Source organism: Trichosurus vulpecula, chromosome 1, assembly GCF_011100635.1.
Source record: "Trichosurus vulpecula isolate mTriVul1 chromosome 1, mTriVul1.pri, whole genome shotgun sequence".
In the NCBI taxonomy this organism is placed as follows: Eukaryota; Metazoa; Chordata; class Mammalia; order Diprotodontia; family Phalangeridae; genus Trichosurus; species Trichosurus vulpecula.
This window is the reverse complement of record NC_050573.1, coordinates 141121988-141145606: the sequence shown is the minus strand read 5'-3', so window position 1 is coordinate 141145606 and position 23619 is coordinate 141121988. Positions and strand designations below refer to the sequence as shown.

Sequence of the window (23619 nt, the reverse complement as noted above, 5' to 3'; positions counted from 1 at the left end):
TTAGTATGCAAACTAATATCACTTATTCATACTGAAGTTTTTCTCCTTTCTACTTTACCAACAGATCATTGTTTGGGGAGACTATGGACGAATGGATCATAAATCCTTTATGGGAGTGGCCCAGATACTTTTAGATGAACTAGAGTTGTCTAATATGGTGATTGGATGGTTCAAACTGTTCCCCCCTTCTTCCCTAGTAGATCCAACTTTGGCCCCTCTGACTAGAAGAGCTTCCCAATCATCTTTGGAAAGTTCAACGGGACCTTCTTATGCTCGTTCATAGCATCTGTAAAACTGTCATAGCAACCAGCGTTACAAAAAAAAAAATTACAGGTCGCAAACCCTGGTAACACTGCATGCTTACTGTTGTGTCTTCTGAGCCTGTTTCTAGGGATACAAAGCGATCCTGTGTTCTCAGAGGAAGCTGCACACATTGTGCCCTAAAGAAGGCCCTCAGGTGAAGGAGTGGAGCTATGAAGAACTAATGGGTTTGGAGTTCAGTGACACTCATTTTTTTGGTCCAATCTGAAGCCATGGATTAATATAAATCTGTCTCATGCAACAAGCGTCCTTTTCAATGACATCTTTATTTTTCTTGCTCCTTTTAAAAAAAGATTCTGTTCTCCCTAACACATTCCTACCCTACCCCCCCCCAAAAAAAAGCCTAATGATGCCACAGAAATGGAGGTATGTGACCATGAAGCCATTACAAGTCATTGGGGTAGTAGGAAACATGAAGTGACAAGCAGGAGACCAAAGAAATGGTCAGAAAAAAAAATCAGACCTCCTATGGAAACAAGCATAAAAGTGAAGAAGCCCAGCACACACTGGCAGCATCCAAGATGAGCAGTGGCAGACCTCTAGCTCCACCTGTCATTTCAGCAAAAGCCAAGATGTGATAGACTCTGAAAAACAAGTTCTGTGGCTATACTGTACTGTATGAAATTAAAGAAACTTTTTTGCATGGACACAGTTTAGCTGAACACTTAAATTATTTTCTCGGGGCTGCAACTTGCAAAAAAAAAAAAGAATAAAATCAGCCATTTTCAACAATTTATATTATTTTTTAAAGAAAAATTTCACTAGTGCATGGTTTTAAAAGGGAGAGAATGCAACAGGGTGATACAAAGACACACCACGTTTATCATTCTTTAATCATGGTCTGTGTTTTGCAGACATCAAAAATGACAATACTTTCTAGAAAAATACAGAAAATTCTTTATGTGACAAGTGTAATATATTCAATTTATTTAAATGTAAAAGGTAAAAAGCCTTGTAAAATTCAACATTATGTGCAAATTGTACACATCTTTCTTCCTCTTCTCTCACCTTTTTCTGCCTCTTATGATTTCCTCCACCCATCTGCCCTGCCCCCACTTACCAGGATGATCACTATACTCTAAAACTGCTATTTTTTGACTTAATATTCTCATATGCCCCATCTTTGGTTTAGGATTGCAGATCATTCTGCATTTCTGAATTCTTTGAGAAAAAGAGTACTTTTAAGAGCTTTCGTTATTTCCGGCATGTTGAAAAGGATTTTGCAACATGGCTTGGGAGTACATTAAAGTAAGTCAGCATGTATTTGATAAAGAAGATATTTGAAATTTTTCAGTTTATTGTACAGTGCATGGTAACTTATTTTTATTTTTTCTCACCTTCAAATTGAATTCTACAACAAAATCCTGGAGTCATGTGGCCATTGTGTGATGTCTTTAATAAATCTGTTTTCAGCACCAGTGTCTTTCATCCAGGGATTGAAGTATTATTTCTAGAAGGTCTTAATATTTTTTTAAATGAAAAATTAATTTATTTTACTGGTTTCCATTTATTCTGAATAGTCATATAATGCTAAACAATCTTAACAAACTAAAAAAAAGATTACTTATTTATTTTTGTTCTATAAAATTCAATTCTTTATAAAGTACACTTCTGAGGAAAACTTCAGGGTACACAAAAACCTGCTGGGAAAATGTCAGAAAAAACTTAATGTATATTTTCTAATTGTTCTGAAGAAAGTTGAATGTGTTTACTTGTTCATTGATGCCATCACCAAATGTCTCAAAGTAAAATCTTAGTTAATCAAAACCCCTAATTTCAATTTAAGCAGCAATTATTAACTTGGTGGAGAAGGAGAGGAGCATCCTGCTGCAGGTTCAAACTTGTGACCAGTTCTCCTGTTTAAAGGAAATAGGACTTAGCTAACATTTAAAAGCCCATCTGTTCTGGGCCATAACATACCTATAGATAAATCAAACTATCTTGCAACATTCTTGAAAGTCTACACAGCATTCATCTACTTTTAAATTGAGGCCATGCACACAGAGTTATTGGATTTTTTGTTTGTTCAAAAATCTAATGCTGCCCATTAGAAAAAAAAAGTCATGCCTGATAGGGTACAGGAGTTACAAGGAGTATCACTAAAAATGCCTTCTTTATGTGGTGCAATATGAAATTCATCAAGACTATGTCTTGACATTCTGAGATGTACAATGGATCGATATTAAGTTGTTGAAGAAACCAATTAAACTATGTATATTAAAATAATTTAGATGCCTATGTACCAGCAACGATTAAAGAGACATGCAGTCCATAATATCCATTATAATAAACACCTGTTACCATTTTCCTGATACTGAGATGCAGTCAAGTAAACTTTTGTGCATATTCCTATATAAATTATTTCTAATTTTAATAAGAAGGACATGACCATATGGAATATTTGTACATATTTGTCATTATGCAGTATTTATTTAAAAGTTGATGTATTTTTTTTTAATTTTCATGTCTGCAATTCTAACTATGATTTAGTCATGTAAATAGGACTATTCCAGTGACCATTGCTGTCTTGTACATAATATGTTTTAAACATAAAGGGAATCCCAGTTGGAACAAAAGGGCAGATTAGGCCTGTACTGAACGCCAACTAATGTAAATCAAATTCATTCTGGTAATGGTAATTAACACTTTAAATAAAACATTTTCTTTACAGAAGTGTATGAGATGCTTTTCTCCCACCTCTCCTTTCTGTCTTCTCCATCCTGATGAATCTGCTGCAGGTCTTTCCCTAGCATTGAATGCCCAGAGTTAAAATACTCCCCAAAAGCCTTTATTTTTCACATGTCCAGCAACAGAAATGGATTTCTACTCTAACAATGAAGTAGTCATGTTTGAATGTTAGATGATTTCCTTCTGTTATTTCAGCCTTGTAGCTTTTATATTATAGAGTTGTTATTACTCAAGTCTTTGATGAGTCTTTGCCTTCAGAGGGATTTGAGACACTACCACAATCCTTACACCATTCTGGACATGAAACTGGTAGAAATGGTTGTTAATATCTCCCAGGTTCATGTTTCAATCCATCTAAAGGAATATGATGTGTGCATTGTAAAGCTATTGCTCTGAGTTTGAACAGATAAATTCTGTAATTCTCCATGGACAGACCTACCAGCCTGGTATGTTTTTTTTATTTGGGTTTTTTAATGATTATGAAGCTTAGAGGTGACTTTCTTTTACTTTTACCTATGTTTCTCAAACTTGGGAATGGCACTGTCAAGAAATTGTGGTGATGAGAGGGGAAATCTCACAGAGACCAAAATTAGTATAACAGAGACAGTGGGTCTAGAGACAACTTTGGGTCTAGATAAACAGAGCAAGTTGGCTTTCGGGTCCTAGTTCTTACCCCTCCATTCTTTCCACTTTTTAGAGTCTTCTATAATTTCAAAAAGGAAATAAACCTTCCATTTGTTCTCTTGTTGTTGTTTTCTCCTAAATTCCCCTGTGGAAAGGGATGCACTTGCAAACTTTTCTCCTATCTCTGAAACAACACACCCCCCCCCCTTTTTTTTCTTTGTAAAAGACTTTTCTCTCCATGTCTTTTTGGTGCTGTAGTTGTATATATTACTCTTTTGTCTGTGTTCATTTTACTCTGCATCACTTCACATGAGTCTTCTCATGTTCCTCTGAATTATTTACATTGGTCTTTCCTTATATCCTAATTATATTCCGTTACGTTCCTGTACCATAATTTATCACACCATTCTCCAATCACTGGGAACGTATTTTGTTTCCAGATTTTTACTGTCACAAATAATGTTGCCATGAATGGTCTTATACATATGAGACTTTTCTTTTTATCAATAACCTCCTTGAGGACACAGCTATCCTTTATCCCTAGTATCAAAATTATGGAGCTATCTTTATCTTTCTGTTACTTCCCATATCCCTTCTATGACCAAGTCTGAATATTTCCCCATTCTTGGAATCAAAACTTCTTTCCATTTCAAAAGCCAATGTCCTGTTCCACACCATAACCCTCCCCCACCATTGTATCAGTGAGGCAAGATTCATGACCTTGAAGATGACCATGAACATGCCTGTATAGTTCAGAATCTCAAAGTATAAGAGATTCTCTAGGTAGAAGGCAGGGGAACAGTTATTTAGACACCAGAGGATCAAATCCCAAAACCAGTAATTCCAATTCGACATAGCAACAATTGTATTCCAAAACCAGTAAATCTACCTCAATGTAACAACAAGGAGATTATAGCATGGTATTACATCAAGAAACCAAGTCATACTGCAATCTTCCCCCCTGCTGGGGCCTCCCAGTAAACACCCATGAATCCCAACTGTCTGCTTGCCTGTGTTCTCTCCCTTCTCAGTTCTCTGGTCTCCACAGCTCTCTGGTTTCCATTCTCTGCTCTACAGTCTCTCTGCAGCTCTGTCATCTCAGAGTTCTTCTCCTCCTTGGGTTGGAACCTGCATTCTAACCTTACAATGACTACCTTCTGAGTATGCATACTCTTTTTAGGGCCTGAAGGCTTCATGCCCAATAAGCAAAAGGGTGTAGGTCTGAGGCTTAGTGCCTAGTATGTAAAGGGTGTAGGCCTGCCTACAAAGAAACCTCTAATCAAGCTTCCCTTAACTAGCCCCACCTGAAGCCTATGGAATGGGTGGAAAAGATCTTTCATCACAGATTGGCATCACAACTATACATATCTATAAGCTTACTTTTTCACTTTTTCCTCAACAGATATCCTCTTGTACGGCAAGGCTGATTCATTCATTGGCCCATACGCTCTTGCACCCATATAGCCTTTAATGTTCCACCCCCAGAAAATCTTCATACTTCCTCTTTAATGCTACATTAACTCTTTCTATAAAATCCAGATCATGACACACCTGTCATAACCTTTTATAATTCATCCTCATCCCTTTCTTATCTTCCTTGCTTCACATTTCTTTGACCCTAAATTATTAATCATTTTTGTTATCTACTTTGTGATACTTATACATATATATATATATAAATATACATATATGTGTATATACATTTTAATAGGGATAAACATAAACTCTTACACACAAAGATTGACTCATGCCTTATCCAAGTCATTGGTAAAAATGTGAAACAGCACAGACCTAAGCAGCAATACCCCTGGAGACTTCCTTCCAAGCTAACACTGAACTATGAATGACTACTCTGAATATGATCATTCAATCACTTCAGCATCCACCTATAAAGGATGTGATCAGGAATAAGCACAAACAGCTTAATGATGCTAAAATAGAAAGCATCTGGAATTTTGATTATTGAAAACCCCAAAAGGGGTCATGAATAGTCAGACATGACTGAAAACAGCTAAACAACAAGAAAGAAAGATATGGGCTTAGCCATTAACATTTCATTGGGATTAGTGGGAACATCTTTGGGGAGCTTTCAGGTTCCTGAGTCCCAGTTGACCAACTGGGTTGACCAGTTCCCTAAACCGGAATATTGATCAACCTATTCATGCCTTATGGAGAATGAGAAATTAAATCTCAGCATTCAGAATGATTGAATTCAGTTGTATCTGAACTGAATACTTGGACTAGAGTTATGAAAAGAGGAGGACAGATGTGCCAGAGTTCTCAGTCAGAGGGGTTGCAGAGAAAGAGAACCAGCATAAGGCTAAGAGCTAGCTGAGCAGACTTGAGCAAAAGAGCCTTTCAACTATATAACTCATCCCAAGAGCAGAGAAGGACAAGGCATATTAAAGTTGGACATGCATTTCATTCTCATTGAAAAACATTTATTGAGCACTGCTATTAAGTACTATCATGTACCAGACATAGTGTTAAGTGCTAGGGATACAAAAAGAGGCAAAAGACAGTCCTTGCTCTAGCAAATCCAATTTCATTTCCCTTCAAGGGAGAACCCAAATCCTTACAATAATGCTAGTCAAATAAGGCTCATTAAAGGGCTGTATAGTTCTCTTGGATAGAAGTTAGGCTCACAGCTAGAAGGGACCTCAGAGGCCATCTAGTCCAACCCTCATATTTTACAAATGAGGAAACTGAGTGTAAATGGTAATTCTTTCTCTTTTGGCCAGAAACCCTGAGGATCTTCCCCTCCCAGTTAGATTTTTTTTCATTATTATTAAAAGGGCCATCTCTTGGCTCACTTCTTAAACAGCCCTAAGCACTGAAATGAGTGATGCCTCAGTTGAAGTGAGAACTCAGAAAACTCAAAGGCCAAGGTCTCCCATTACATCCTGGATCATCTCCAGTTGTCCTGATCTATATCTGGCCACTGGACCCAGATGGGTCCGGAGGTGAAAATGAGGCTGGGAACTTTGCACAGCACTCCCTCTCTTAAAGCCAATTCATGTGTTATAGTCCTGTTGGAGAATGAAGGACAAGCCACAACCACAACCTGTGAGGGCTGTGCTATAGAAATACTGAAGAAATTCTGCAAAAGCACGGCATATAAGAATTGGTTGAAAGAAATGAGGATGTTTTGCCTAGAGAAGAAAAAATTTAGAAGGGGATTTGATAATTTATTCAGTGTATAAAGTTTCTCTTACATGGAAGTGAGTAGTGCCTGGCACCAGGAGGGCAGAATTAGGAATTAAGGTGAGAGTGGCAAAGAAACAAGTTAAAGCTTGATGCAAAGAAAAAAAAACTTCCTAACAATTAGAGCTACCTAAGGGCCTTTTCTCAATCCTCACCTTTCTTGAGCTCTCTTTGCTGACTTTTGCATTGTCAATGACCCTCTCCTTTCCGATTGTCTCTTCTTTCTAGGTTTCCATGAAACTACTCTCTCCTTGTTCTTCTCCTACAAATACACATACACGCACATCTTTCCAGTCTTCTTAAATCTTATCTCCCAGCAAATACTCTGTGACCATTGTGTACATTGGCCTCCTTGCTGTTCCTTGAACAAAACACTCCATCTCTGGACCCTAGAAATTTTTACTGACTCTTCCCTACACCTGGAATGCTTTTGCTCTTCATCGTTGCTTCCTGGCTTCCCCCATTGCAGTACCAAAGGTATCCATTTTACATAGACTAGGCTAGTTTCTAGTTGAGGCTAGTTGAGGAAAACGAGGAGGCTCTTTTTTAGATTTTATTGGTCTGGGGGCACTAGGGCTGCAATTGTTGGTAGGGCTTTCTGGTCATTTAAGTTATGGGGAGTCAGCGTTCTGCAGGCTTAATGGAATTGCCATTTTGTGGGAGTCAGACACTGTTATCATGCCAAATGTAAAGGTGGAGAGAAACAGTGTCCACATGCATCAGTGATTGTATACATTTTACATTCTTGTTGTTGATGGTTACATATATTTTTTATTGAATTCTGTGAGCTTTTTTCATTGTATTCTAGTTTCAAGCCTGAATCACAGGTGGATCTTGAATTTGTCATCTCTTCTATAGATAGCTAGGGGGCACAGTGGATAAAATTTGGGTCCTGGAATCAGGAAGACCTGAATTCAAATCCAGACTGAGATACTTCCTAGCTGTGTAACTCTAGGATAGTCATTTAACCTCTGTCTGCCTCATTTTTTTCAGTGTAAAATGGGGATAATAATACCTACCTTAGAGAGTTGTGGAAAGGGTCAGACGAAACCATACTTGTTAAGAAATTAACACCATGCCTGGTTCATAGTAGGTGCTTCATAAATATTTGTTCTCTTCCCTGCAGTAGATTGTCCTAGGTATCTCTCCTTGGACCGTACTACTCGATATTTTTATCAATTACTTGGATGAAGTATAGAGGCATCATGACATGGTGTAAACTGAGAGCTGGGCTTAGAGTCAAGAACAAATAGCTTTAAATACCACATCTTACATTTACTAGCTGTTTGACCCTGGGCAAGTCACATAACCTCTATGTTCCTCAAGTAACTCCTTAGAACTTATCTACCATATAAAGTTTATATGAGTCACTATCTTTGATTTGATGAATATAGGCAATTCCCACCAGAAATTCTCTTTACTGATAAAATCATAGATTCTTCATCTATTTGAGTGCTTGGTTGAAGCCATAGACAGCATGCTTATCACTTTATCTGGTTGATCAAAGCCAGTAATGAGACATAACATATTGGATGGCAGACTTGGCTTCCAAAAAAACAACCTCTACAGTTGACCAAATCTGGTAAAAAGAAATAAAAAGGAGATAAATGTGAAGTTCTACATTTTGCTATAATTAATCAGTGTAGAGCCATTACTACATTATTTTCATAACATCTAAGAATTTAAGTAAACAACAAGCCCAATATGAATCCACAGTGACAACACAGAAGCCAAAAATAACCAGAATGTTATCTTTGGGTTCCACTAAGAGAGACATAGTGTACAGAATGCAGGAGATTCTACTCCTGGTCAGACCACATTTTAAACATTGTGTTCAAGGAAAGACATTAACCAATTGAAGTGTGTCCACAGAAAGATAACCAGGACCATGATAAACTAGAACCCTACTGAGGATCAACTGAAGTTGCTAAACAAGTTTACCTTGTAGAAGAGAAGACTTTGGGGATTTCCACCACTTTTCCGGTTTTATTTCACATCACTTCCTCTTATTCATTCTACTTTTCAGCCAAATTGATGAACAAGGAAAGAATAAGTAACAACCAGAGGTCAGGTCCAGATGAAAGGCTTTGAGAAATTTGAGAAGTGATTGGGGGGGGGGGCGGTGTATCAAGAAAAGCTTCATGGGGAAGAAAGCACTTTTTTTAAACCTTGAAAAAATGGAGGGACTTAAACAGATAGGAGTAGGGCCAAGGGAGTGCATACTATCAGTTCCCGAGCTTAGCAAACTACCTTCTGCCTCTATTCATTTGCATACCCTCCCCTCTCCCCCCTCCCCCCCTCAAAGAATATACTTCCTCTTTCTCTCTGTCTCTCAAAATCCTTGTCTTCCTTTAAGGCTCAGTTTAGGTGCCATATCCTGCATATAATATTTCCTGTACCATTTCCAGCTGAGAATGGAATCTATCTTCTCAGGTAGTGCTAAGACACCTAGTCTGAATTTTCTTCTTTGCTCCCCCAATCACTCCTTACTTTTTGTCTATGTACATAGTATATAGTAGTATAGTATATAGTACGTATGGTGTATAGTAGTATATATAGTACATACAGTATAATTAAGTTCCATGAGGACAGGTTCTGTCAGACATTTCTTCCATTAATATTCATCCTTCACACCTATCACAAATACCTGCACACAGAACACATGCAATACATACATACACACATACTTATATAACTTACATATTCATTGAATTGAAATGAATAATTATCTTGGATATCATAAGGATTTCTGTGGAAGTGGGGTTAGAATTATTCCTCATGGCCCCACAGGGCAAAACTGAATACAATGGGTGAAAGTTGCAGAGAGACAGATTTAGGGTCGATGAGAAGGAAAACTCCTTATTGATCAGAGTGGACAGTGAACCATCCCCCCTTGATAGAAGTATTAAAAAAGAAGCTGGATGACCATTCAGAGATTGCTGTACACGTGCTGGACCACATGATTTTGGAGGCTCTTTCCAAATCCGATTTCAACCAAGGATACAGTCTTCATCCCATTTTATAATCCTATAGCTCTCTGCCTCCATGTTTTTACTTATACCCTACCATTATTGAGGTGGGCTCCCCTATCCTATTTCTACCTGTTAATGTTCCTCCTTTTAAGGGCCAAATCAGGTGTATTCTTTTCCATGAAGCCTTTCCTGAACCTCTCCCCTGTACCAACTGAAAGTGATTGCTCATATTTCTCACAGCTTATGCCTGGACCTTGTCTTTCCCTGTTTCTTATTCTATTTCTATCAGGGTTGTTTGTATTCATATTTTAATCATTAGACTGTAAATTACTAATAGTTGGCACTGTCTTATTTCAACTTTGTATCCTCATTATGCAAGTCTCACAACATGGCAAATGCTAATCGAGTTGATTTTTTTTCCCCTAAAGAGTAGCTGATATGTGCTAAAATCTAATTCCTGAACATTGGTGAAGTAATCATTACTGCATTATAATTAAGCATCTCATGCTAGATAACTTGCTAAACATTTTCAAATATAATAGCTATTAATGAAATTAATTTTAATTGGAGGAATTCTAAACTTCAATGTATTTATATGTGAAGTAGTCTCTTTAGTAAAAAAAAAAAAAAGTTAGTTTACAACTGCTGGATCAGTCCTCATTACAGGTAGATTAGACATTTCTTGAGTCAAGGGTCCTGTCTTACCTCTTTTGTGCCCCCCATGGCACACACTGCAATGTTGGACACAACAATAAAACACTTAAAAAATACTTGGTTGATGGCTCAGACTTCCATTTTTGATTCCTACTCTCCACAGAAGAAACTATGAAACCTGGAAATTCATGTTTGTAATTGCCACGAGGAAAGCACTTTGTTAGGTCTAAAGCACTAAATATAGGCTATTAGGGAGGCAGCATGTTATGATGAAAAGAGTATTTGCTCTCGAGTCAAATGACGTGGCTCACATCCCGCCTCTCACATCAAACCGTGTGACTGACAACCTCCCAAGACTCCAGTTTCTTAATCTGGAAAATGAGAGAATTTGACTAAATTGCTTTGGAGGTCCCTTCCAGCTCTAGTTCTATGATCTAATCCCTCTTTTGTGCAATCTGGTCCCTCCCTATTTCTCTCTTGTGTAGGCTGAACATCACTAGTTCTTTCCTTTTTTTTTTCTTCTTTATTACTAAAACTTACATGCACAGAAAGAAAAAGAAACATATTATAAACTTAAATGTTGGATCTTAATTACAAAATAAGAAAAGAAAAAAAGCATGTCATGTGTACACAGAATGTGAGGGGATTCAAAATATATAGAAATAAATTTCCATTTCAAGAAAGCCTATATAACAAATACTATGTGTTGTGTTAAGATCTGTCCATTTTTTCTTTTCTTCCTGGTAAGTTTTCTTTTGTTCTCTGTTGTGTACTTTTCACTTTGTTCTTTCTCCTTCTTCCTTTTCCCCAACCCCGAAGGCCACAATTAAGCATGGATATATGTAAATATAAATATGGGTGTATACATACACTTATACATATATACATATAAATACATATATACATGCATACATACATATATAGACATATACTTTCCCTAACAAATTCTTCTTCTGATCTTTGTTTTTATATTTGTATGTATCTCTTATTTCCTATCCCTCCTATCTCCTCTACTTTACTTCTATCAGCTACCTTGCCCTCCTAGTACTTAACCTACCCCACCAAGATCCCTCCCTTATCCTCCCATTCCCATTAATCTAAACACTCTTCTATACCCCCCTTTAACCTATTCACTCACCCTGTTCTCTAGAGATACCTCCCTTATCCTCTCCCCCCTCCCTATCCCCTTGGCATTTTATTCCTTTCTGAATTAACAAGACTTTTATACTCTTCTAGATATATATACTGTTCCCTCTTGAACCCATTCCCAATGAAAGTAGGTTTCCAGAACTAACAGCCCTCCTTTCCTCTGTGTTGCTTCTTTCTCTTGTGCCTCATTTGTATAAGATAATTACTCTTTTTAGCTGTTCCTAAATGATTTTTACTTTTTAAAGTCATTTCATGCTCAGGTCTACCCCAATCTTTCTTATGAACTACCCAATTGCTAATAACAATCTTAGATATTTATTTTACATTTACATACATAAAAGGTAAACAGTCTGTCTTTATTGAGTCCCTTGTAGTTAGTCATTTGTATGTACCTTATATTTCTCTTAGCTCTTACATGTCAAATCTTCTATTAAGTTTAGGTTGTTTGTGTTTTTTTTTAAACAAAGTCCTGAAAAGACTGAAAGTCTGACAGTTCAGTAACTGTCTATTTTTTTTTCATTCAGGATTATGCTTAGCTTTGCTGAGTTCTGATATTTTCAGCCAGAATCCAAGACCTGGGGTCTTTTAGAGTCACTGCTGCTAGGTCTTGTATGATCCTAACTGTGGCACCACCATATTTAAATTGTTTTTATTCTTGTTGCTCTTAATATTTTATCCCTGAACCAGTGGTTTTGGAATTTAACTATAATCTTCCTGTGGGTTTTCCTCATAGGATCTCTTTCAAGTTGTGATTGGTGGATTTTTATATTTCTAGTTTCCCCTCTTTTTCTAATGCTTCAAGAAAATTTTCTTTAATTATTTCTTGTATTATTGTACCAAGATTATTTTTTGGTCATAGCTTCCAGCTAGTTAAATTATCCTTAAGTTTTCTCTTCTTGATCTGTTCTCCAGATCAGTTTTTTTTATGAGATGTTTCACATTCTCTTCTATTTTTTCATTCTTTGTATTTTATTATTCCTTCATTTCTTATAACTTCACTAGCTTTCCCTTGTCCAATTCTGATTTTTGAGTCATTTTCTTCCTCCAGATTCTGGACCTCCTTTTCTAATTGGTTGACTTTCTTTTCATAACCTTTTTATTCTTGATTTTTTTTAGTTTCCCCTCCATCTCCCTCATTTGATTTTTAAAGTCTTTTAAATTCTTCTATGAATTCTCTTTGAGTAGGTGACCATTTGATGTTACTCTTTGGGGTAGAAGAGGATTTCTTTGCTTCAGTATCCTCCTTTGAAGACAAACCCTGGTCTTCTCTATTCCCATAGTAACTCTCTATGGTTGGATTCTTTCTCCTTTGCCTCTTTATCTTTTTTTTAATTTGTAATAACTAGTTTTTGTATTCACCTCTAGTCTTGGGGTATTGGAGGCGGTGCCTCTGTCCTCAGATCCTCCTTCAGTTCTCTCCTCTAGCCTAGAACCTAAACTTAGACCTCCAGTCTCCTGTAAGTGCCCACAGCCAGCAGTGTCCCCGCCCCACTGCTTCTGAACTCACCAGGCCTGTACTGGTTCTTTCCCACCACAGATGCTCTCCACAGCACAGCTGGGTCTGGTGTTCCTTGTCAGCAGAGGTTCCCTCAATCTTCCCCAGCTCAGATGCCCAACTCTCCTCATTGTACTGGGGGTAAAAGTTCCTGCAGCTAAGGCTGAGGCAGCCTCCCAACTTAGCTAACCCCAGGGCTTGCCACTTGTTGTTTAAGCCAGGGCTTCTTAAACTTTTTCCACTCATGACTCTTTGGTGTTGTGTGACCTGAGGGCATGCACAGTGCAAAGTGTGCATGCTGTGTGTTCAGAACCAAGGCTGCAGTGAAGTTACACAATTCAACATGGGCAAACACTGCCAGAAACACCTTGAATTAATTATGTGTTTGATTTTTAATTAATTTTTGGTCATTGTGTGTTCAGAAACCTATTACTGTTACAAAAATGTTTGGCAATCCCATGGGGTCACAACCCACTGTTTAAGAAGTGCTGGAGTAGATCTAAGACCTAGCCTGGAGGTTTTATTCTTCACAGGGACCAAACCTTATCCTGGGATTTTTCTTCAGATCTTCCCCATTGCCCCAGGAGGACCCCTGTTCTACCCCAACTCTTATTTATTTTTTGCACTCTATCATCATCCTGAAGCACTATCTCATCTCTTTTCTGGGAATTTTCTGACCTACTCCACCATCTTCCCAGAATCCTCTCCATCACTAGTTCTTTCAGCCAATGTAAGACTACCTTTAGCCCCCTCAATATCCTGGTCACTATCCTCAAAAAACCCCACTTTACTTTTTTATATGCTTAAAAAAGTGGGTTGGTTTTTTTATAACTTTTCTTTTTACATAAGTACCTCCTACTTTCCCATTAATGTAGAGGGCAACATCATCCTCCCAGTCCCTCAGGCTTGCAACTTCCATGTCATCCTTAACTCCTCCCTTTTTCTCACCCCATATATCCAGCCTATTGCTAAAGTCTATTTTACCTTTGCATCATCTCTTGAATATACCTCCTTTTCTCCTCTGACTCTGGTACAGGCCCTTATCACCTCACACAAGGATTATTTCAGTAGCCTACTGGTGGGTCTGCCTACCTCAAATTTCTCCCCTTTCCAATCCACATTCAAACCCCAGAGTGATTTTCCTAAAGTACAGGTGCAGCATCACACAACCACTCCATTGGCTCCCTATCATCTCTAGGATCAAATATGAAATGTTCCGTTTAGCACTCAAAGCCCTTTGTAACCTAACCATCTCCTACCTTTCCAATCTTCTTAAACCTTACCCCACTGCCACATACTCTTCAATCTAATGACACTGGCCTTCTTGCTGCTCCATGAACAAGTCTCAAGGCAATTGTCCCGGTTGTCCTCCATACCTGGAATACTCTCCTCATCTCTACCTATATTTTCTTCCATTTGTCTTTAATATTTTTTCCAAATTAGAATTTTTACCCTTTGCTCTGTAAACACAGTCCTATTTTCTTCAGTTATTTTAGCTTAATCTGTTATAGTTTTTAATTCTCCTTTTCAACCCTCTTAGTTAAGAGACAAATAAAACTTCCCCCCCCCCCACCCTCTTCCTCTTCAATTCGTTTTGTTTGTTAGTTTGTAAAATTCCATTTTCTGCACCTTTTTCTAAGGAAGATTTCTTATCTATCTCCTTTTTTTTGGTCTATTCCCAACTTGTATTCCTTGGTTCATCACACTTATACTTTTTTAGTACTACTTTATTCTCTGAATTCCTCACAGAATTTAAACTACCAATTTTTAGTTTTCTCTTCTAAAATGTTTCTGGTTTTGCCTTACAGGAAGATCTTGCCTCCAACCCTTTTTTGTGGTTGTTGTAGTTCACTCTTAGAAATATCAGTTCCTGGTTGTGCAGTTCATTATTGGCATTTGTTTTCTTTTTCATCTTTCTATTTCCTATTTGCCACACAATCTCTGTCCTGGGTCTATATCCTTACCACTCTTCTGGGTACCCCCAGGAATTCTGATTTCCCTTCTCCTGAGGCAGGTCTGCAGATAATATATGCTATAAGTTTCCCATCTCCCTTTATAGAATGTCTCTGTTCTCCCATAGTTGCTCAGACTTGCAGGATATATCACCTTGGTCTGTATCTTGATCTCCCTTGCACTTTGAAACACATTACTCCATTCCCTCTTGTGGTTTCTGGTGGGTGAAGAATGTTCAAATTTCCTTTTATTTATATTTGAATGTCTTTTTCCTGATGACACATAGAATTTATTGTTTGTCCGTGGAATTTTGTTTAGCCACTAGGTTTCCTGGAGTTTGCAGCACAGGCTTTTTGTTTATTTATTTTTTTAGTTTTTTTTTTTTCCTTGAGGTGATCTCTGACTCTTTCATTTAGCACTTTGTTTTCTGCATTCAGAAGTTTGGGAAGTTTTCTTTGTACCATTTCTTTTCTTCATGGTGTTCAGGTTTTTTTTTTGACTTGGCATGTTCTTCAAGGTTTGTATGTTTTTTTTGTACGGAGATCATGCTTTTGAAAAAGGTTATTCTTTTTTGCTTTTCTTTTTCTGGACCATGTGTCACTTCTGTCTATTTCCATTTCTAGTCAGTTATTCATCCTTTTCTTTCTTTGGTGAGATTTTCCACTGTGAATTCACTTTTTTTTTTCTATTCTGCCAATTAGTTCTTCTGTGCAGGCCTTTTAATTCTGCTTTCACAATTCCTACTTCACTTTTAAACCATTACTAAATGTGTATAACAGAACTCAGCCCTACATTCCAACCGTTCGTTCATCTTCCCAGTGCCGCATGGAGATCCAAACTCTAAAATGACAGAAATTTGCTCTGGCTTCAATAGGGCCAGTGAACTAAGGAGAAGAGGAATGAAGGAAGAATATATGTGTGTCACTCCACTAAGTCTGAGAGAAAGTGCCCAGCATCCAGCTGGGGCTAGTTCTGTCCCCTCCCCCAGAAGTCATGTGGGATAGAGAATGAGATTGATGAACTGTGAATTGCCCAACGAGAGAGGAGGCTGAGATTCTTTTACATCCAGCCCCCAAAGAAACTACCATCAAAGGGGAGGGAGTCAGAAAGTGAGCAGGAGGAGAAAATAAGGGGAAAAAAGACCAAATTTATCAAAGATCTCAAGAGGAATAAAAGTTGGTTAAAGATCTTGATATTAAACAGATAAACCAACAGGGAAGATATTAATAACAGAAGGGAATATGGTCTCCATATCAGCTAAAAGGCTCTAGGTATCTATAAATAAATAGGCAAGGAAAAATGAATCAATACCTGATAAGACAGAGAATCCTGAGGACTCCCCAAAGAGCATGGAACCACAACCACCAGGACATTCTTGTGTAGCCCTGCTTCAGGGAATATGACTAGCAGTAAGGGAGGAGGTGCTGAGTAAGCAAGAATTTTCTGTTAGTTCATTGATTTTTTTACCTTGTTTGGGTTCTTGTCATCCTATATTGTGGAGAGAGTTGAAATCACTTTATCTTGGATGCATTGTTCCTATTTTAGAGACATTTGAGAGGTCATGAGGACCAGAAAAGACATTTTCTTCTCCATCCATTCTTAATGAGTTCAGTGAATAACTCATAGTCTTCTTTAATCAAATTCCTATCCATATATTAGGGGGATTGAAAATAGATGCTGATATTCCCTCAAACAGTATAACCTCTCAGCTCTTCAACCTATCATGAGCTATTCTTTCACTTCACTTAGTTACCAACAAGAATGCTCACACCCTTGATCTTGCTATCATAACAAGTGATCCACTTCCAGGATCAAGAGCTCTGAAACTCCTTTATACAATCATTCCCAATGTGAGAGATATCATGGAAGTGTAAATGTCAAGAAGTGGCAACTATTTGGCTATGTGGAATGAGGGAATAGTGAAGGATAAAGACAAGATTACAAATCTGAGACACTGAGAGGATGGTGATGCCTTCAACAAAAAATAGTGACATTTGAAAGAAGGGCTTCAATACATTTTCGAATAATATCGGTGACAATGAGCATCCTTGTTTCACACTTGATCTTACTAGGAAGGCTTTTAGCTTATTCTGCATCACAAATAATGCTTGCTGATGGTTTTAGGTAAATGCTTTTAATCAATTGAAGGAAAAATCCATTTATACCCATACTTCCAAGTTTTTAGTAGAAATGAATGTTGTACTTTATCAAAAGCTTTTTTCTGCATCTATTGATATAATCATATGATTTTTATTGCTTTTATTACTGACATAATCCATTATATTAAGTTTTTTCTCATGTTATACCATCCCTACATTACTGGTACAAATCCACTTGGTCATAACGTATAATATTTATAATATATTTCTGTAATCTTTTAGCTAGTATGATCTGAGGAAAACATGGATAGACTGGTTTGAAATAATGAAGAGTGAAATGAATAGAACTAAGAGAACATTGTATACAGTAACATCAATATCGTTTTAAGAACAGCTTTGAGCAAATAAGTCATTTTGACTATTAAAAATACCCAAATTAATTGCAAGGGACTTATGAAAAAAAGTGCTATCTGTATCCAGAAAAAAATTGACAAATAGAAGTATGTATAAAATGATTTTACATATATACACATATTTGTGTCTAATGTTAGCCATCTCTAGGGCAAGGAGTGATGGGAAAAAAGGATAAAAAAGAAATTTACATAATTTCATTATATATTTAAAAGGAATAGCAAGGAGTACAGAATAGATTTACAGTGTCATATGCAGCCATCATTTTAATTTTACTGTGTTATGGAGATGCTTATTTTACTCCTTAAGTTAAAAAATGTTTTTATTAAAGAAGGGAAGTTTTAGGAAATAAGATAACATGTTCAGTTTTTGATGTGCTGAGTTTAAGATGCATCTTGAACATCCATTTTGACTATTCAATAGGTGATTGGTGAGGAGGGAATGAAAGGGCAGAAACTGGTGCTGATGAGGTTAACAAGTAAGACTAAAGAGGGAGAAGAGAAGAAGGCCAGGACAGAACCTTGTGGAACACGAACACCCCCAGCAAGAGGACCTGATATGGATGATGAACAAAGGAGACTGAAAAGTGGTCATACGGTTTGAAAGTGATCCAGAAGATAGCGGAATCACAAAAACCTGGAGAGGAAAGAGTGACCTGGAACACAAGGTTTTCCACTATGTCAAATGCATCAGACAGGTCAAAAAGGGATAAGAACTGAAAAAAGACCATTTGGCAATGGACAGATCACAGGTACCTTTGGAAAGAGTAGTTTTAGTGGAGTGGTTAGATTTAAAGCCATATTGTAAAACATTAAAGACTAAGTGTTCTTATTCCACGTATCATGGAATAATTCAAATTTCATTTTAAAGGAAAATCTGAAAGATGATAGCCCCCAGTGAATGAGGGCTAGCTATTATTTTCCTTATACCAACTGGTTAGTTTTAAAGAATAAGAGGGAGCAGGAAAATCTCTAGAGGCATTATGGTTTGGTGGGAAAAATACCCAACTTAGAATCCAGAAGACTGGGTTTGAAGCCTGGGGCTGATATTTATTATTGACTGTAAGTTTCAGTTTCCTTATCTGTAAAACGAAAATATTATTTGTACCACTTACCTCACAGACGGCTTGTTGGGAGGAAAACTTTGTAAACCTTGAAGTGCAGCAGAAATAAGAACTTTAAGGGTGACGATGATGATGTGATAAGTAACTCTTTTTTGTTCTTACTGATTAGGGCGAGTTTAATGAGTCCAGGGATAAATTAGGAGAAGAGAAAGCCACTTTGTTCTAGTGGTATGCCGAGTTAATTTTTCACTTAGGAATGACTCTGTTACCTTGAAATTCTTTTCTCTCTCAGCATTTACACAGAGGGGGAGAAACAAGGCTGTGTTTCCTACCATCGTCCTCAGTAAAGTTAAGTTTCTAGTCCGCCTGTGCCACCAGACAGCATTCCTCTTAAGAAGTCGTAGTAATAGATAGCACCATCATGATGAAGTCTAAACAACTAAATCTTGCAGAAGACCTTAACGTGGGAAGAGTAAATATACTCTGATTAATAATCTCACGGGGATCCAGTTATAGTTCGTGTTACTGAATTTTCTCAGCCCACAATTTGGCTTTCCAGATGATATTTTAGGTATGGCTTACAGCCGAAGGGTGAGCTCCTGAAATACTCTGTGTCAGGTCTTTAGCTTAGCATTAGGCTTTCACAGTCAGAAGTTAAGTGACTTATCCAGGGTCACAGGGCTATTAAGTGTCTGTGGCCAAATATGAACTGATGTCCTCTCGACAGCTGGGGTCTGGCTCTGTCTATTGCACCACCTAGCTGCTTCATTCAATCCTGTCCCTTTCCATCTTCTCCAACAAGCCACATCCTCAATCATTTCTTCTCTCTTGAATCTTTAATCTTTATTAACTGGTTCTTTCACTATTGCCCCAGTGTGTGCGTGTGCGTGTGTGTGTGTGTGTGTGTGTGTGTGTGTATGTATGTAAATGCTCAAGAATCTTCTATCCTCAAAAACCTTCACTAGACACTTTCACCTCCTCAAGTTTATCTCTTCTCTGCTTGTTCACGTATCATTCCAGTTTCCATTTATATCAGTCCCTCCCCCACCCACCACGTATGGGCAAGAGGTATTTAGTTGTCTATGTTTTTAAGTCAATTTTTTTCAATGAATAAAAATCAGTTTTTTCTGTCTCCCATCTCCACCTCATCAGAAAGGAAAAAGAAACTCCTCATAACAAATACATAGTCAAGCAAAGCAAACTCCGGCATTGGCCATGTTCAAAAAATAATTGTCTTATTCTGTGTCCTCAATGATTGGGTTATATCTTTATCATTCTTAAATTACAATCTGGAAAATTGAACACTGCACTGAGTATTTGTTGGAAATGTGGCCCCTAGAATTGTTTGCTTAATTTTGTAACACCACCCCAGAATAATAACTGCCATTCATAGAGCACTTTATGGTTTGCACGGCATTTTATATATATTATTCCCTTCACAACAACCCAATAAAGGAGGTACTATAAAGTCTCATAATCCCCATTTTACAGATGACAAAATTGAATTTCAGAGAATTTAAGTGCCTTGCCTAACATCAGACAGTAACAGTGTCACAGGAAGAACTGAACCTAAATGTTCCTGACTCCAAATACAGTATCATTTCCTCTATTCCATATTGCTTCTCAAGAAATATGGTGTAGGCTGCGGTGAAGACTAAGGACTTTGAGCTGGGAGTGTGGGTCCTCAGGTCAATGACTTTAAAGTATTTTCTTGGGTGTAAATAGATACGCTCCGCCCTTCCACTCTCACTCCCCAACCCCCAACTATAACCCAGGTAACCCATGTAACCCGAAGAAAAAATAAAAGAGAAGAAATTGGAAAGTTTCTTGCAACAAGTTGATGACTTTGAGAAACCCAAATTACTTCTAGAGCAGTATCCGACCAGGCCCCACACTGCAGCATGTATGCTATATACAATTCATAGCACATATGATGACACTGAAAACAAAGTGGTTGGAGATCTAGGATGCTTAGTATTGGAACAGCAATGTTAGGGGCAGGGTTGTGTGTTGGATATGATATAGATGAAGATGCATTAGAAATATTTAGTAGAAATGTTGCAGAATTTGAGCTAACAAATGATTCAGTATAATGTTTATTCTTTGTCTGATGCAATGTCTAAGTCAACTTGGACACTATAATCATGCATCCTCCCTTTGAGACCAACCATAATAAAGGTATGGATATGTCATTTCTGAAGACTGCTTTATTAATGGCAAGAGTAGCAGTATATTCCTTACATAAAACTTCAATCCAAGAACATGTTCAAGAGAAAACCGATGAATGGAAAATTAAGATGGATGTTACAGCAGAACTACGATATGATCTACCAGCAGCATACAAATTTCGTAAGAAAAAAAAAACAGTGGACATTGAAGTGAATTTAACTCGGGTTCCTTTTTAAAGACCCTCAAATCTGAAACAGCTTAAAACTTAATACTTAAAATGAATAAAAATTTTTGTATCAAAAAAAGAAATATGGTATAACATATTGTATTTTAAAATTAAATTAAGCCTTATTACTTTGAAAGTTCCACAATATCTTTTGATGTAATTAGAAACCTGGATTTATAGGAAACATATGGTAATATTCTGGTCTGTAGCTACTTTAAATTTGACTTTATAAGCAAGGAACTTCAGAAAACTTTTGGCATCAAAAAACCATTATGATGTGGTAGAATAGAACCCTGGGTTTGGAATCGCCTTACATTTTCTCCTCCTTCTAATGAGGAGGTTGTGACTTGTCCTTTCTGAGCCTCAGTTTCCTCGTCTGTAAGAAAAGGAGGAGTTAGATCAGGGTTTCTTGTCCTTTTTTGTGTCATGGATTCTGTTGACAAGCTAATGAAGCCTGTGGACCCCTTATCAGAATAATTTATTTTAAATGCATACAATAAAATATATAGGATTACAAAAGAAACCAAAGATTAATAAAAGTGAAGATATAATTTTTTCTAGTTTAAATTTAAAGACACCCCCCCTTTAATTCGTCTTTGAGGATCCATGGACTTCAGTTAAGGATCCATGAATAATATGATCTTGAAAGTCTCTTCTAATTCTAAGATTCTATTATGTTAAATTTCCATCCATATATTATTGTCAGGGAAAGACCTTCACCATGTAAAGAGGGACAACAAATGATACACGTGCACACACATGTTCTCCTTCTTAGAGGCTAGGACGCAGTACTAAGTGGTGCTGGTGTATTTCCTATTCCATTCAAATTTCCAGGAATATCTCCCCCAGGGAAAAAAAAAAAGGAATGAAGGGACAATTTGGGAGTGAATAATTTTCCACACCTTAAGACCAGTAGGGGCGGCTAGCATAATCAGAAGATAATGCCTCTGGCATCCTGGCATAGAGGAGGGAGTAAGATTTACCATAAATCTGCATGGATTTGAAGATAGAGATTTGCTTGAGTGGTGCAAGAGAGAAGCAGAACCATATTATTCTTTTACTGCCCCCCTCCCAAAACAAACAAACAAACAACACCTCTTTCCAATAAGCCTTCCATATTAAAGTTGGGAAAATGGATTAAAAATAAAAGAAGTGGGTTTTTTTTTTGGTAGGTATTAAAAACACTTTTAGAAATTTGTCTCATAGGGCCTGTTATCAGAAGTGCAATGGATCCTACTCTAACTGACTTGTAACCACTAATTGTAAAATTTTCATTGCAAACATTTACACCTCAGAAATCTTGATTTGCTAAAAATCAGGGCTTGATTTATTGTTTTGTTGATTTTCCTAACTTAAGGAAGTATTAATAATGTAGATTAAACTTAAAAGCCTGTGTTCAGTTTTTTGCACTTCCCCCCCCCCCCAGAAAGCCCCATTGTTAAACACTTACCAGCACTCCCCCTGCTTTGCTCTATAAACATTGCTTGAGCTCAGCAGCAGTGTAATAGGATGCTCAGGAAATGATGTCATCAGCAGACTCAAAGCCTGGTGAATATAGGCTAAGAATTGGTGGTAATAATAACAGTAATAACAATACATGGCATTCATACACTCCTTTAAATTTTGCCAAGTGTTTTACATTTTCTCAACTGATCCTCATAACAACCCCGGTGGAGTTCTGAGCAAATCTGGGAAAGGGGATGAGTACCATCTATTGGAGGAGGGCTGAAATGTGATGAGATGCCAATGATGGGAAATAGCTTCTATGGAGATCAGTGGCAGCAGCCACACCTCTACCTGCTGGGAGCAGAGTAGAAATTCAGTAGAGTGGAGCAAGAAAATGCATGGCATCCCTGCCAGGGAAGGCAACCTGAGAAAGTAGGAAATCAGAAACGCTAACAGAATAACCCTGACCTGGGCCCTATCCAAATTATAGATACATTGTGTGTCTTTGGGGCAACTTTGCTCAGTCGGGAGCGGGGAGGGTAATTGTTACTTTCTGGAGGCTCGGATATAAATTCTGTTTATATTTATAAATAAACTTATTTTTGTTAGGAGCTTTGTGAACCTGTGTGCCTGTAAGGGGAATTGGTATCACCCCTGGGGAGTGATAGGATGCTGAAGTCTTCAGATCATCTGGGTAGTGGCAATGAACCAGAGAAATGGGAGGTATCCAGAGTGTGCCTGGGCCTTCCTGTCTGACAGAAGGCAATATAACCATAGGCAAATCAAATAAATGATTTTCCTGGGGCCATATCTATTAGGCAGAAGATCCTCTCAGAGAAAGAGGAAAAAGGAGATTCATTGGTGGATGGGCGAGACAGAAGAATAGAAAGATATAGGACAACAGCCACTAGGAAGAGGAGTCTTAGAATCTATAATGAATGAAACCCTACCTGTGTTTCAGGTGTTCTTTTCAAAATAATTCTGCTGAATTATGGGAAAGATCACTTCTCCACACAGATGTATTTGGTGCTATTGCTTAGGGAAGACTTTTCAGGGGCCTCTTATAGAAATAAAGACAAAGAATAGGCTTTGGTGAAAGGGAACACTAAATAAATGCTTGTTGAATGTTGAATGAATAAATACAT

The 23619-nt window shown here is 37.5% G+C and overlaps 1 protein-coding gene and 1 pseudogene across 6 annotated transcripts in view; both read left to right on the top strand.

The window, feature by feature from the left end:
• Positions 1 to 1055, top strand: part of RIMS2 (regulating synaptic membrane exocytosis 2) — a 544900-nt gene extending 543845 nt beyond the window's left edge. For 5 of the 6 annotated variants that reach the window (XM_036741740.1, XM_036741738.1, XM_036741737.1 and 2 more), the window contains one exon: positions 65 to 1055. In XM_036741740.1, the coding sequence (XP_036597635.1) occupies positions 65 to 283 (219 nt within the window). In that variant the 3' untranslated portion in view covers positions 284 to 1055. The remainder of the gene's footprint in view (positions 1 to 64) is intronic. The other variant, XM_036741741.1, reaches the window with a different exon arrangement.
• Positions 1056 to 18035: 16980 nt separating this feature from the next.
• On the top strand, positions 18036 to 21038 carry LOC118834851 (annotated as a pseudogene).
• The last annotated feature ends 2581 nt before the right edge of the window (positions 21039 to 23619 follow it).